Raw genomic sequence first — 16,381 nt, 5'->3', positions numbered from 1 at the left:
TTCACTTTGAATGTAGATAAAGAACACTGAGCTGGATCTGGAAAAAGCTATAGTGTCATCAAATGGAACTGAAACACAGAGGCTAGTGATGGCTTGGAGAAATCAGGAAAGTATAACAGCACCAGGGAACTTGTTAAAACAGAAAGTTCAAGGCTCCACCTTAAATGTATAAAATGAAAATTACTGGTTATGGCCAGGAAATTTATATGATAAGCCCTCCAGCTAACTCCGATTCAAGCACATATTTGAGAACTTTAAATTGTGTAGAACACTGGGAAAGTATCCCATGGAGATAGATAAGTACTCAATATGCTTGCATCTCCAAGAGAGGGCCTTGAAGTAACAGCATTTGAGAGATCCTAAGAAATGAAGGAACTTAGGATCCCAGATTTACTGAATCTGATTCTGCATTTTTACATTTTCTCCAGGTGGTTCATATGCATATTAACATTTGAGAAGTACTGATCTACAATCTATTAATTCAAAGTTATGGTAAAATCTATGTGTAAACACACCCACCCACAGACACATCCCTACAGATCACATGGGATAGCTTATTCTATTTTTTAAAAAAAGAAAATCTTTCAGACAGTTTTTAAAATATAAAATTTGTGAAGTCTTTAAATGTTTAACAATTTACCAAAATGTTTTTCACAAATTTCCCATTGCTTAAAATAACCAAGGGTGGGTCTCTACACCCTTTGGAGATCAGGAGAAGTAGAATGTCTACCCAGAGACTCAGGAGGGAACAAGGCTACATTTAAGGGTCCCAGGTGAAAATTATCAGAGAACTGGGGAAATAAAAACAAACTTCACCAGTTTTTTCATTCTAATTAAATACACCTGAAATATGAGAGTGTGGAAAATGTGTGGAGATAAATTACTTCACAGTATTATGTTCTACTGGTCTGGATTCAGACAAGTACCTGAGAGTTTTTTAAGAGGAGGTAAGATTATATAAATTGCTTCTTTTTAAACTTGAATCTCAGCCTGAAATTCATCTGTATGAATTACTTCATTTCTTCATACCTGAGATTTGCTCCTAAAAACGTGTTGTATATCAAATAAGATTTACTGTGGTTTTTTGAGAAGTTATACAGATTGTAGGAAATGAACAGTAATTCAGGAAATATCAGTATATGAATAACTTTGTAAAAGGAAAGACATCAAATATGAGAAAAAGAAATAGTGAACTATAGGAGAAAGAAGATACAGTTTGCAATAACATAAATAAGCTACTGCATACCATGCAATTGGGTAAAAATTTGAATTAATTTAAATAATCAGTAACCTTAGACTATTGTCATTTCATTGATTGCAACATCTAATGTGAATGGTGAATCAATAAAATTATCGAAGTATTTTCTTTACAGCCATTAGCTTTAGCAGATGAGAAAAAAAAAGGGACCTGATATTCAAGCCATGCTGTAGAAAGCGAAAGATTTATAAGGAGGCACTCTCCATTCTTTGTGAGCTATAAAGTCTGTCCAAATAGCAATATCCTCTCTGGCAGAGAATCTGCTGCTCAGGCTGGCCATGTGTTATTGCATTTGGACTGACTCCATCCACAAATGTTGACTTTTCATCTGTGACCAAGGAAAAAAATCTGTATGAGGAACAGAACGTGTAAAACATTTAATCCTTGTTTACTTGTTAACCAAAGGTTTTGTCAGATCCTGCTGGTATGAGATTTCTGTATTTGTTTCTCAAGGTGACTGTAGATGATGTCACAGTTTTGAGTTTAAACTTGAGCTATTAACTAAAAGTTAGATTATAGCTTTTACTTAGGTTGATAAATATAAATACTTGTTCCAATCATACTTTCACATTCCAGGACTTAATATGATGTAAGTAATACACTACAGGAACAGTTGATTTATAATTTCTTTGCTCTATCTTGGACTTTTCATTAGTAAAATGAAAATAACACTGAAAATGTGATTATCTATGACAAACCACAGTGATATTTAACAAAGGAATAAAAGGCTGGTAGATGTCATGCATCAAAATTTAATCTTTGACTCTCAATTTTTAGATGAGAAACTAGGAAATAGTGAATCTAAAATTAATTTCACAAAGTTTATACTAATTCATTGTTTTCAGTTCAGTTCAGTAAAGTCACTCAGTCCTGCCCAACTCTTTGCAACCCCATGGACTGCAGCACGCTAGTCTGCCCTGTCCATTCATTGTTTTACTGGGGCTCAAATCTATTTCTGTTGGCCTGAGTTATGATGATCGCCTGACCTGAGATTTGTGAACTAGTTCTGAATTTAGATATTGTATGCAAGAATCTCTTGAACCTAATGAGATCAAACAAAAATTATTCAGGGAATGAATGAAAAATATTTTTCCCATAGGCATAATCAAATTTGCCAGATTTATTTTTGGATTTAGACTGTCCACATAACTATGCTATACTATTTTATATGCAAATCTGAGTTTATATGGTATTGAAATTTGTACTCCTTGATTGTTTCTCTGGGCAGAGTAATAACTCGTATCTATTCCCATGTAATATTGATTTTAAATTATCAATTGGATATAGGATAATGTGATCTAAAATAGAGATCATATAAGGGATCATAAGGGATTATGAGCAATGCTGAGCAGATTCCTCTGTTTTCATGTCAACTCTCATATTCAAAATTAACTTTGACCATTTTTAGACTGGAAGCAAATTAATCCATTTGATTCATATCTGGAACTCATCAGTAGTGTGTGGAGATAGTAGGAGGCCCCATCAAGTGACTTAGCTTTCTACTCAGGGTAATCCATGATAAAAAATTGTTATCACCACTGCATCTTATCTCACAAAAATGTAAAAGAATTAGAAATAAACTGAGGGTGAAAATGAGATAGTAAAAATACTAAGTTTTTTATGTTGGTCTCTTAGAGATACTAAAGTTACCTAGTAGTGTAGTAGGTGAGAATTTTTGTTTCCCTAAAACTTTTTATAGGAAGTTGAGTAAGGAAAGGAGCAAGTATAATAACTAAGATTTTTCTCAGTAAATCAATAGCAAGTACAAAGCAAAGTAATAGGATAAAAACCTACTCTAAACCAGAAATTTTATTAAAACAAGGAATTTTATCACTAGGCCTAGAGATCAGGTAAACTGCTTCAGCAAGTTCAAGTCAGTGGATACATCTTCCACTCTAATATGTTTAGTGGTGCACAACTCTTTGCGTACTACATCTTGCTACCTTTTAAGGTACTTTTTCTGAGGACAATACAGTAAAACTGGAACTTAACAGTTGTTTGGCATAAAAATAATGATATATGGTCTAACCACAAAAAGGCCATTATAACATGACAATCAGATACGTTTTGCATGAAAGAGGTATTTTTCTATAATAAAATTTGAATGAGACAAAAATTGAGTGAGATGTGATGAATTTGAACCAAAATGATATAAAAATGACATCTATTTTACAATTCAATTTTGGCAGTCTGTTTAGTCTTATTTTACCCAATTGGAAAAAATTCTAAGGAAAATTTATTAATGTAGAAGTCCAAACTGTCATATAGTTTGAAATCTAATGAGAAATATGAAAGTTCTCATGATTTTTTTACATGTCAGTTTATCAGTTTCGATCTTTGGAAAGAAAGGGTTTCAAATCATCAGGTCGAAAAGCAGGTGGACACCAGGCCAGAAGGCACTTGTTAATTACAGCAGTGAGTTAATCAATGAAGTAACAGTTCTGCTTCTGGGTATAACAAAATGAGATCAAAGCTCATTCAAGTATGCTGCCATTGAAGTATAGCTGGAGATCCATCAAATTGGGTAGTTTCACATTTTGAACCTGCACATTAAAAGTCAGCAATTCAAGCAGCTCTATGACAGCTGTTGATGCCTAAATCATAAACAGGTTGCTGTTTTTTTTTTTGTTTATTTGTTTTGTTTTTTTTGGGTTTGAGCAGGAAGGTGAATTTGGCCAAAGATGGAGAGGGAAATTCATTGAGACCTGATATAAACATTAACTGAGATGACTTTCAAGAAGCTTTTCATGTGCTTTCATTTTTGCTTTCAGCATTTAAATGCAGAGACAGATGGCTTGGACAGTTTTATCAACATTTGTGTCTTTAGACATTCAAAAACCAAGAAAGATAACCAAACTCAAAGATTGCATTTGTGAGAGGGGAAAAGTAATTTAGCTTTTTTTTTTTCAAATCAATAAATATTTCAGTGTTAAAAAAATCATGATGGGTTTTTTAAATACTTTTTAAAAATAAAACGGAAGTAATTAGTATAAGGCTGAAATTATGGAAAGTATTTATAAGCAGTTTTCAATCCTGATCTGAATTCTAAGTAGATATTGTATAACATGACAGAAATAGGACATCAAAAATTTATGAAAAATTTGGAGAAGTAGGGAAGCATAATGCACATATGCATGCACATGCACACATGTACACACACAATTTCAAAATTTATTAAGAATCCAGCACATTTCTGATACATGTAATACATGTTATACATGTTAGTTATTCAATAAACACTTGTTGAGGGAATTATGAGAAATAAATACAATTATTCATCAATTAAGACAACCTCTTATAGTGATGACATTAAAAATAATTATATGTCAATGATAAAGGATAATATTTCAGTGCATATAGGTTTTGCAGTATTAGCAAAGAAACCCTGATATTTTAAATGCTATATATTTGATGGAGAATCATGAATTATTTTCAATTATATTTTGAAAATAACAACATTAAATATTAATGCTTTATGAAGAATGTCTTTCTCTTTTTTAAAAATGTAAAACAATTCAGTAAGTGGTTCTAAAAATGAGAAAAATTAACTGGAAACTATTTAATGTTTAAGATGCTTCAGATTATAAACTTTTAAAGGACCAGGATATTTAGGAAATCAGTAGAATGACTGTGTTCTCTTTAATAATTCATGATAAAAATGTTTTTATTTTTTCTACCAATTCATGACACAGACTTTATGGAAGAAAACTTGGAAGCTATTTCTCAAAAAAATTGCTATTTCTCAAGATAAAACCCATATTGTGTGTGTGTGTTTCAGGCAACCATTGGAAATTATACATAGGTCAAAATAAAAAGAGTAAAATTTTCCATATTTAATGTCAGGTCCTAAAATAGAAACTTGCCAGAAAATAAGCAAAGTAAATTTTCCAACAACGGAGCTCAATTATATGAGCAAACTGTTGTAATGAGGTTATATAGATAGATAGGTAAATCTCTATACAGACAGACGACAGTTAGATCCTGGTTGGTCACTTTCCCTTTCTGAGTTAATTCATATTCCACCACTTCCCTTCTAGAGCTCTCACACTTGTAGGTCATGAAGGACACACCCTAAATGCCAGAAAGGTCAGGTTGTCAGATAACTTGAGACAGCCTCTGTGCCCTAGAATCTGAAAAATTATTCAAATCAGTCAATCCACAGAGGATGCTCGGAACCTAGCTCCTCCCACTCTGTTTGGCAATACATAAACTGTCCACTACAATTCTAGCTTATTTTTATGCTGTTCTTGGTACAACCCTCCATGGGGCCCTGCCTGGTGGCCTTTCTTTTTTAGGGCTATAGGTAACAAAACCTGGCTCTCATGCAATTGCCATTATTGTGTTGTGTCCCACTTTTTGACGAATCTTTAAATTTTGTAAAGCAGATACCTAAAAGACTGACCTAAGAATCTACAGAACTTCTGTAAATTTATTTACAGACTTCATCAGAAGCTTTCAAATTTATTTACAAGAATGAATCACATATATTTTTCAAAGAGCAATTAACACTATTTAATGGAAAAATATTTTTGTAAGTTAAAGATTTTGTATAGTACATGCAAATGTTAACTGTAAATGTCTTAAAATTATCAGTTATCTGTAAGAAATTTCAGAAAAATGTAGAAATTATATAACTTGGAACAAAGTACCCCTATTGCCTTGTGAAGAGACAAGCCTCCTTAAATCCTATCTCCTTCCCAATGACACCCTTTTTTGGTCTCTTGGTTCGCTGCTTTTAAGGCAATTATTTGTTTCCCAGGATAGACGCACAGTTCCATGGGGACAGTGTTGACATCTGCTTTGTTAACTGCTATATTCCCAGTGCCTGTCACAGTGTCAGCATATAGTACATGCTCAGTAAATAATAATGGAATAAATAAATGTTATCAGTTCTGAAAAACAATGCACACTATTTTTGTTAAAATGTGTCACTCAGTGCTGAAGATTTCAGGTCCACACAACACACACACACACACACGCAGTGTTCTCAATTCTTGGGTAATACCCTCAATTTAATAAGATAGTAGTGTATATTGGATAAGACTATTTAAAAAATAATCTTTCATACTCTCTTTTTATAGAGTAATAAAATCTTGATGCTATTGATATTTCTAAGATAGCTAATAATCCTCCCCCCAACTTTGGAGCTATTAACAAAAAAAGAAAAATGTACTAATGATTCTGGAATAGTCAAAGTTAAGAATTGATTGATAGACCTAAAGATATATTATATATCAAACTTGTGATTATCTCCATTGATGTCTAGAAAGGAGTGAACATATTTAACAGAGAAGTTAAATAATTCACTTATTAACTGTCACAAGTATTGCTAAGGTGAAGAGATTTGTTGTTGAGGAAGCTTTTGGTATGATATTTGTGAAATCAGCATATTCTGATTGCTTAAATTCTGCCTTTTAAGTGGAGGATATCTTTAATAATTTCTTAGAACATTTTCAACCTCATAAAAATTTAATTAACAATTAACATTGTGCATAAATCATTGCTATTGTTTAACACCATGAAGAATCAGAAAATAGATCATTCCTTTTTTTTCATGAATGGATTTTAAATCTAGTTGAGAGAAAACAAAAATAAAAATGTATACTCATGAGTGTACAGACCCTAAAGACAAAAGACAAAAATGTCATAATATAAAAGTTGAGTGGGTTCAATTAGGGAATTTGTTATGCATTTATAGGGGAAGATCTGTGGAAATCTTCCCAGTGCATACAAGATATGGATTAGCAAAGTTAGGGAAGCTTGCTGTGGTACATGGGAAGCAAACTGCCCCTTGATAGAGTCAGTAATTAAATGAAAACAAGCCAGACAAAAGCATTTCTAGGCCTGTGATTCTGATGGAAGGGGCGCGGATTAGTTTGAACAAAATCAAAATGTGTTAGCTTTGTGGATACAGAGTCACTGAATAAACCAAAGCGAACCTATAAGGGAGAAATTAGTTTGAAATTTTAAAGTGTGGGCAATATTCAGAGGACAGAGAAAGGCTCATCAGTTCAGTTCAGTTTAGTCGCTCAGTTGTGTCCGACCCTTGGTGACCCCATGAATCACAGCACGCCAGGCCTCCCTGTCCATCACCAACTCCCGGAGTCTGTTCATACTCATGTCCATCAAGTTGGTGATGCCATCCAGCCATCTCATCCTCTGTCATCCCCTTCTCCTCCTGCCCCCAAATCCCTCCCAGCATCAGGCTCTTTTCCAATGAGTCAATTCTTTGCATGAGGTGGCCAAAGTATTGGAGTTTCAGAAAGGCTCATAGAGCAGGTTAAATTAAATATCCTAGTGAATAAGTGATCACTGAAAGTTTGTGAGAGAAATAGTTTTAAGTAATGAACATATGTCTTAAAAATAAAACTATTTACTTTTGAGGGGATGGGACTATGGATCACATGGGAAGGAAGTTTACTGTTATTCTAAAGAGCAGACTTCAGATTTCAAAATAGACTAAAATCTCATTAAGGGTACATTTTAAGCACTTTTTTTTTTTTTTTTTCCGCTTTTCACATCCAGTGTCCGTTCTGATGCTGTCTGTGTGTGGAGGTCAGGTATTTGTCAACAACAGTTACCTTTCTCAGCAGGTTTTTTTTTTAACATGAAAGAAATAACTAGAATATTATTAAGACAAATAGATATTAATATAAATATTCCACAATTATTGGGCACTTAAAAATTTTAGTAATGCTAACTTGGATTTTAGCAGAGACCTGCATTCCAACTGTTGGCTCTTTTAATTGTTGAGTAGGCAAACTTGCAGGGATGTTTTCTTCTACATTTCTATTCTGATGACTCTTAGCTTTTGAAAATGTTTTATGCCTCAAGCATTCTTACCTATCTGATACTTAACCTCATTTGTAAAATCAATTCCTAATTTTTAAGCTATCACTTATCACTTGACTGTTTAATCATGGGAAAGAAAACACGATGACAAAAAACCCAACTTAACCCTTAACCATTTGAACCTTAATCATTTGACACTTACTGTTTTTCAGTACAAAACTGATTTTCTCTTTACATAATCAGAGAATAGTTTACTTTCAAAATCATGGTTAAAATGTTTTAGATTGCCTTCTGGTAAAAAAAAAAAAAAAGAGAGAGAGAAATATCTATGATGAGTTTTTTCTCTTTGAATATTACACTCTATGCATTCCAATTTGCAACCTAGCTAGACTTTCACCCTAGTGAAATTTGGGTTATTTGATACATTTATAAATCAAGAAAATAGGTTAAGCTTAGAAGGAACCACATGGAATCTTTATTTACTTGGATTTCACAATGCTTGAAGTCAACCAGATGTGTCTTTAGTAGTATACGTTAGTTAAAATGTTCTTTAAAATTATTACTTAAATTAAGAAAGAATGTTGCAAAGTTATTTTAATGAATTTCATAATAACATATATGTTTACATGGAAGATCATTTTGATTAACTATTCACAGTATTTACTTTTAATATTATATTTCAAGTAACACTTTTTGTATTCTTGGAGTTTTTAATTAACATCTTCTGGCATTGTACATAAAATTTTGTAAATTTCATTATTTCTCATGAATATGAGTTTTTATTGAGAATTAGGACATGAATCGATAATAATACATATGTCATAGAAAAAGTTGATCTGAAATGATATATCATGGGTATATCTGTTTACCCATATCTATCTACTTATTTTTTGATCTGTCTGTATCTCTAGATATAAAACAGCTTAAGGGAAAGAGTAATTCTTACCTCCAAAACAAGGAATTTTATTCCTTCTATGTAATTCTTAAAAGGATAGGATATTACTCAGCCATAAAAAAGAATGAATTTCAGTTTTAATGAAGTGGATGAACCTATAGCCTGTTACACAGAGTGAAGTCAGTCAGAAAGAGAAAAATATAGTGAATTAATGCATATATATGGAATCTAGAAAAAGGTATTGATGAACCTATTTTCAAGGAGGGAATGGAGATGCAAATCTAGAGAATAGACTTGTAGACACAGTGGTAGAGGGAGAGAGTGGGACAGATGGAGAAAGTAGCATCAACATATATACACTATCAGATGTGAGATGGATAGCTGGTGAGAAGCTACTGTGCAGCACAGGGATTACAGTCTGCACTCTGTGATGGCCTGGAGGGATGGGATGGGGGGAGGGCAAGGAGGGAAGAGAGGGGAGAGGGGGAGAGGGGATAATTATACACATAATTATGTGTGTATAATTATGGCTAATTTGCATTGTTGTATGGCAGAAACCAACACAACATTAAATTAAACAACACAACACAAAATTAAAAAGTGGAAAAAAAGGATGGGGAATCATATCTATGAATTGCTTAACTTAATAGATTTTCATGAGAAAATAAGATCACCAGTGCAGTTTTTCTCTAAGGAAATAATTTAAAATGAAAACTCTAACCACTCTCTTTCCTTATTTTCTCTGTCTCTTGTCCTCTGCAGATGGGCCTCTGGGCCCCCGAGGATTAGCTGAAGCTACAGAGATGTGCACTCAAGAGTGTTTGGTTTTGGGTCACTCTGATAATTGCTGGATGCCTCCTGGCTTGGGTCCATATCAACACCCTAAATCTCCTCTCTCAACCTTTGCACCCCAAAAAGAATGGATCAAGAAGGACAAGCTTGTGAATGGGCACACCCTGACCAGAGCCTGGAAAGAAGATAGCAACAGGAACCAGTTCAATGACCGTAAGCAGTATGTCTCCACTGAAGGCCATTTCAACAATGGCAGCCACATGACAGACATTCCTTTGGCAAATCTGAAGTCTTATAAGCAAGCAGGAGGTGCTATTGAGAGTCCTAAGGAGCACCAACTCTAAAAAAAAGGCCATATGGGACCTAAGGACTTTAATCTAAATAGACATGCTAATACCGTGTGTGTCAGAGCTTTATGTATTCAATAGATCTCTACAACTATGCCCCTTAGAGCAGGGATACCCATAATTTTGTGTTGGCACCATGGAGGATACAATGTTTTATCATATAAGAGAGAAGATAGTTTTACTAGCCATATGATCTTATTTACTAGGATTGATTAAACTTTCCAGAAGTATCTCCATTGTGCAAATATCTTTTTTTAAATTGCATTTTATTTTGACCCTGGACTGCTGCTATGAATAATAGAATATGCATTTGGAGAGTAAGGAAGTTCCATGGATTAGAGTGACTGAAAGACATATCCAGTTAGAAAAATTGTGCTCTTTTTGTCATTGATCTGTGCTGAGACTGCTATACTTGACATTATACTTCAAACAAAACTTAAAAGATAAGCATTAAACCTATTGTGCTGTTAACAACATTAGTGGACACTTGTAAGTCAATCAGTGTTAAAGTATTTGTAAATAGAAGCAAGTTATTATTAACAACTTTGTGTACTTATATCGTTCACCTAAAAATGTTGTAGCATAATTCTGTGTTTTATGGTTGCTTCTTTTTTTTTTGTTTGCCTCTTTGTTGTTATTTTTGTTGTTTCTTTTAGTGAGGTGTTTCTGCGTTAGTAGTCTGTCCTGACACACATTGTTCAAAAGATCTCAAATACTTGTGTTTAAAGAAAAGGTTCTGGAATCTTGCTTCTTTTATGATAGCTTATGTTGCTGGAATTCTAAAAAAATAAAGATAAAAATGAAAACTTCATATATAAAAGAACTTCTTCAAAAGCTTGAAAATTCAGAACCTGTTTTCTTGACATCCTTATTTTCAAAGTAGGCAAAAGCAAAATCACTTATTTAGTAGCATTAAATGAGATAGTAATGGGAAAGTGTTATCTTTCAGAAAGTGAAGTAATATCCTGTGCTTGTCACTCATGCAGAATTAATATATTAAATTAGCATATATTAAAGAAAAATTAATATTAAAATAGTTTCAATTGGGCAAATGTGTGTCTACAACTTTGTTGAAATGGCAGTTTGTGTTGATCCTCATATATAATAATGTTGTTGTAACACAAGTGTTAGACCATAGCCACAAAATATTTAATGTGTTGTGCCTTCATGATGTAACAGAACATTCTCCAGGTAGGCTAGTTGGGGGATATTAAGGGATAAATCTCTAATTATTGCTGTTTAACTGTTTGTTATCATAGTTGGTCAATGCCTGGCAGGTACCAGCATCTCGTCACTTAGGTCAAACCAACAGAGTGACAACTAATGTTAATAAGATCTCAGTTGCACGTGCAAACAAATCCAAATTCGAACATTCTTAGGAGGTTTTTGTTAAGGCATGACAGATGATTTAAACAAATAAATAGCATGCAACAAAATGTTTTTACTGAAAGAAGTGAAAGTTATCTTAATGCCACGGTTCAACATCAGCTTAAAAGTTAAAAAAAATAAAATAAAATAAAAAAAAATGGTTTGCTAATCTGATAGATAATTTGTTCTTACCAAAAATAAAATTACTTTGTAAATAGCAATTCACATTTTTTCCACAGTATAATGGAAAATAATGGGTAGGGGTGCATTACTTCTTGAAGTACATATTTGTCGGTTTGTGAGGGGTGTTTGATGACTTTGACAGAATAAATATCTAAACAATTATCCTTGTTACTGCTTTGCCAGTTCTACGTTATTTACAATTATTCAGCTCTTGCAATAAATGTTCTGAATTCCTGACTGTAGTGTGTTAATTCTTGTTCAAAATCCAAAGTGATGATTTCTACTCTAATTGTTAGATAAATATGTGTTGATAAAACTAAATTTTAATTGTAAAATTAGTTAGTGGTTTAATACTTATGTTCTGAATATATGGTCCAAGTTAGAGTTAAATTCTCCTAGAAGAAGAAGAAGAAAGTTGCTCAGTCATGTCCGACTCTTTGCAACTCCATGGACTGTAGCCTACTAGGCTCTTCCATCCATGGGATTTCCAGGAAAGAATACTGGAGTGGGTTGCCATTTCCTTCTCCAGGAGATCTTCCCGACCCAGGGATTGAACCCCATTCTCCCCCATTGTAGGCAGATGCTTTACCATCTGAGCCACCGCTTCTCCCAATGATCTATTAAATCATTTTCTTATGAAATTCATAAGAAAAGTTAGTTCATTTTCTAATCAAGTTTCATACAAGTTTCATCAAAGTGAAATCTCAAGTCAGAAACTGGGCAGGTAACACTGGTTAGTTAGTGAGGTGATCTTCTTGTCTCTTAGTATCTTTAATAAGATTTCATGATACAAACTCCCAAATATTTCATTTTTGGCAGAGGATTATTCAGGGATTAAGACCTTGAAACAACAGCCAAAGATTCATCTATATTTCTTTCAGATTAGCAAAATGGACCCAGAAACTGCCGAGGATAATAAGACACATTCACACATATGCCATGTGTTTATATTCATCACAGAGCAGCTGGATTAGAGTTTTAGAGCAAGTAAACAGGTCTGACTCTTCCTCTACAGCTTTTGAAGAGTTTTAAAATAAGGCTCAGGAGATAGTGACATAGAGGTAAAGATATTTACTTGGGCCAGTGTCTGTGTGGAGAACCTAACTCCTTTTCTCTGAACGCCAGATTTGTCCAGTACTCTGGGGTGCCAGTCTTCTTTCCTTCATGGAGCAGACTGGCCCTAGGACACAGAAAATGAATGAATCCTGGAAGTAGGCTACTCTTGAAAAAAAGCAAAAAAAAAACCATCTTTGCCCAGCCCCTTCCATTTTTTTACCAATCATATGTCATTCCCTTCTGCCTTGCAGAGTAAAAGGTGAGGAAAAACTAAAATAACTATTCTCATATATTTTCCTTCCCAAAAAGATTGGAATAGAAATGCCTTCTTCCAAACCAGAAGTTTGGAAAGAAACTCCCCACACCACAATATTTCTTCTAATAATTATGGCAACACCTGCTCTTATCAAGGCATTCAGTATGCTCTGTAAAAAATTAAGATAGGTAACATTACAAACCAAACTGAAATATTTACTCATTAACTAAATGATACAGTCATAATGACTAATCTTAAATATCACCCACATTATTTTATTGTATAGATGTGGAATATTATAAATCATGTTTACCTGGAAATCAAAACCAGTTACATTTCCTCATAAAGCACACCGTATGAAATGTATAAAAAGTTATTATCAAATGTTCCAATGCTATATACTACACATTTTCTAAGACAGGTATAGAAATAAACTTTATTAAGCTAAATATGACCTGTTTGAATGAACATTTCTACACATACACTAACATAAAACATATATTTAAATAATGATTATTCATTAATAGACAGCTGAGAAGTCATTTTGCTGCCCTGATGCTATTCAGCAAATCTTATTCCATAGAGTAGTGTTCCCTCCCCTCCACCCATCATTCCTTAGCTGAATTAAGAAATGAAGCTGAGGCCCAGAAGCCATTCTAGTATTTATTAAGCTCTCTTGGATAGAAGCCAGGAATGGCTAATTATTATTAGTGAGGAGTTTTGGCAGTCGGGGATGAAAGGGATGCTTTGTCAGTTTCAATTCTAATGTGGATGCCAGGGTGTTAATTTGAAAGAGGGCAAACCAAACTGTGAAAAGGAGGAGTAGTGTTGGGATTCTAAAAATGCTTCATTGTTCTGCTTTGTTTAAATAGAGATGAATTTCTCTCCCTAAAGGAAGCTCCTTCATTGGTTGTTTTGAAAGACATTGCTTTCAAATTCTCCCAGTGTTCTTAAAGGCATAGCAACTACATAGGGATCCCTTTGAAGGAGGTCACAATTATCTTCATTACCTCAACCATAGTTTGGCCTCAGGTCAAATAACAGGAAAGGAACAGAGCCCCACCCTTCAAAAGAAAATTGGTTGAAAGATTTACTGAGCATGGCCCCACCCATCAGGGCAAGAACCAGTTTCCCCCTCAGTTAGCTTATCCCATTAGGAATCTTCAATAAGCCTTTTATACTTCTACATCAGAGGACAGACAGATTGAACACCACAATTACAGAAAACTAAACAACCTGATCACATGGACCACAGCCTTGTCTAACTCAATGAAACTATGAGCCATGCCCTGTAGGGCCACCAAGAGAGACGGGTCATGGTGGAGAATTCTGACAAAACGTGGTCCACTGGAGAAGGGAATGCCAAACCAATTCAGTATTCTTGTCTTCAGAAAACCCATGAACAGTATGAAAAGGCACAAAGATAGGACACTGAAAGATGAACTCCCCAAGTCAGTAGGTGCCCAATGTGCTATTAGAGATCAGTGGAGAAATAACTCCAGAAAGAATGAAGAGACAGAGCCAAAGCAAAAACAATACCAGTGGTGGATGTGACTGGTGATGGAAGTAAAGTCCAATGATGTAAAGAGCAATATTGCACAGGAACCTGGAATGTTAGGTCCATGAATCAAGGCAAACTGGAAGTGGCCAAACAAGAGATGGCAAGGGTGAACTATGACATTTTAGGAATCAGTGAACTAAAATGGACTGGAAGGGGTGAATTTAACTCAGATGACCTTTATATCTACTACTGTAGGCAAAAATCCCTTAGAAGAAATAGAGTAGCCATCATGGTCAAAAAGAGAGTCTGAAATGCAATACTTGGATGAAATGTCAAAAACAATAGAATGATCTCTGTTCGTTTCCAAGGCAAACCGTTCAATATCACAGTAATCCAAGTCTATGCCCCAACCAGTAATGCTGAAGAAGCTGAAGTTGAATGGTTCTATGAAGACCTACCAGACCTTCTAGAACTAACACCCCAAAAAGATGTACTTTTCATTATAGGGGACTGTAATGCAAAAGTAGGAAGTCAAGAGATACCTGGAATTACAGTCAAATTTGGCCTTGGAGTATAGAATGAAGCAGGGCAAAGGCTAACAGAGTTCTGTGAAGAGAACGCACTGGGCATAGCAAATGCCCGCTTCCAACAGCACAAGAGAAAACACTACACATGGACACCACCAGATTATCAATACCAAAATCAGATTGATTATATTCTTTGCAGCCAAAGATGGAAAAGTTCTATACAGTCAGTAAAAACAAGACTGGGAGCTGACTATGGCTCAGATAATGAACTCCTTCTTGCCAAATTCAGACTTAATTGAAGAAAATAGGGAAAACCACTAGATAATTCAGGTATGATCTAAATCAAATCCCTTATGATTATACAGTGAAAGTGACAAATAGATTCAAGGGATTGGATCTGATAGACAGAGTGCCTGATGAATGATGGATGGAGGTTCTTGACATTGTACCGGAGGCAGTGACTAAGACCATCCTTGAGGAAAAAGAAATGAAAAATGGCAAAATAGTTGCCCGAGGAGGCATTACAAATAGCTATGAAAATAAAAGAAGTGAAAGGCAAATGAGAAAAGGAAAGATATACCCATTGAATGCAGAGTTCCAAAGAATAGCAAGGAGAGAGTAAAAAAAGCCTTCCTCAGTGATCAATGCAAAGAAATAAAGGAAAACAATAGAATGGGAAAGACTAGAGATCTCTTCAAGAAAATTAGAGATACCAAGGGTACATTTCATGCAAAGTTGGGCACAACAAAGGACAAAATAGGTATGGACCTAACCGAAGCAGAAGATATTAAGAAGAGGTGGCAAGAATACACAGAAGAATTGTACAAAAAAGATCTTCATGACCCAGATAATCAAGATGGTGTGATCACTCACCTAGAACCAAACATCCTGAAATTCAAAGTTAAGTGGCCCTTAGGAAGCATGACTTCAAACAAAGCTAGTGGAGGTGATGGAATTCCAGTTGAACTATTTCAAATCCTAAAAGATGATTTTGTGAAAGTGCTGCACTCAATATGCCAGCAGTTTTAGAAAACTCAGCAGTGGCCACAGGACTGGAAAATGTCAGTTTTCATTCTAATCCCAAAGAAAGGCAATGTCAAAGAATGCTCAAACTACCACACAATTGCACTCATCTCACAAGCTAGCAAAGTAATGCTCAAAATTCTCCAAGCCAGGCTTCAACAGTACAAGAACCATGAACTTTCAGATGTTCAAGCTGGATTTAGAAAAGGTGGAGGAACTAGAGATCAAATTGCCAACATCCGTTGGGTCATTGAAAAAGAAAGCAAGTTCCAGAAAAACAACTACTTCTGCTTTCTTGACTATGCAAAGCTTTTGTCTGTGTGGATCACAACAAACTCTGGACAATTCTTCATGAGATGGGAATATCAACCTGCCTCCTGAGA

The 16,381-nt window shown here is 34.6% G+C and overlaps 1 protein-coding gene across 1 annotated transcript; it reads left to right on the top strand.

The window, feature by feature from the left end:
* Positions 1-826: 826 nt before the first annotated feature.
* LOC129624557 (protocadherin-9-like) lies at positions 827-11,865 on the top strand. Its single transcript, XM_055542624.1, has 2 exons — positions 827-947; positions 9,708-11,865. The coding sequence occupies exons 1-2, from the start codon at positions 851-853 to the stop codon at positions 10,079-10,081; spliced, it is 471 nt and encodes a 156-aa protein (XP_055398599.1). The 5' UTR covers positions 827-850; the 3' UTR covers positions 10,082-11,865.
* The last annotated feature ends 4,516 nt before the right edge of the window (positions 11,866-16,381 follow it).

Source organism: Bubalus kerabau, chromosome 12, assembly GCF_029407905.1.
Source record: "Bubalus kerabau isolate K-KA32 ecotype Philippines breed swamp buffalo chromosome 12, PCC_UOA_SB_1v2, whole genome shotgun sequence".
In the NCBI taxonomy this organism is placed as follows: domain Eukaryota; kingdom Metazoa; phylum Chordata; class Mammalia; order Artiodactyla; family Bovidae; genus Bubalus; species Bubalus kerabau.
The sequence above is the reverse complement of the archived record's forward strand: the minus strand, read 5'-3'. Positions and strand labels throughout refer to the sequence as shown.

Excerpts from the sequence above, each read along its gene's own strand:
- LOC129624557 (XM_055542624.1), top strand. The coding sequence starts at position 851 with ATGAGAGTGTGGAAAATGTGTGGAGATAAATTACTTCACAGTATTATG. Across the intron at positions 948-9,707 it reads TGAGAGTTTTTTAAGAGGAG|ATGGGCCTCTGGGCCCCCGA; the intron begins GTAAGATTATAT and ends TGTCCTCTGCAG.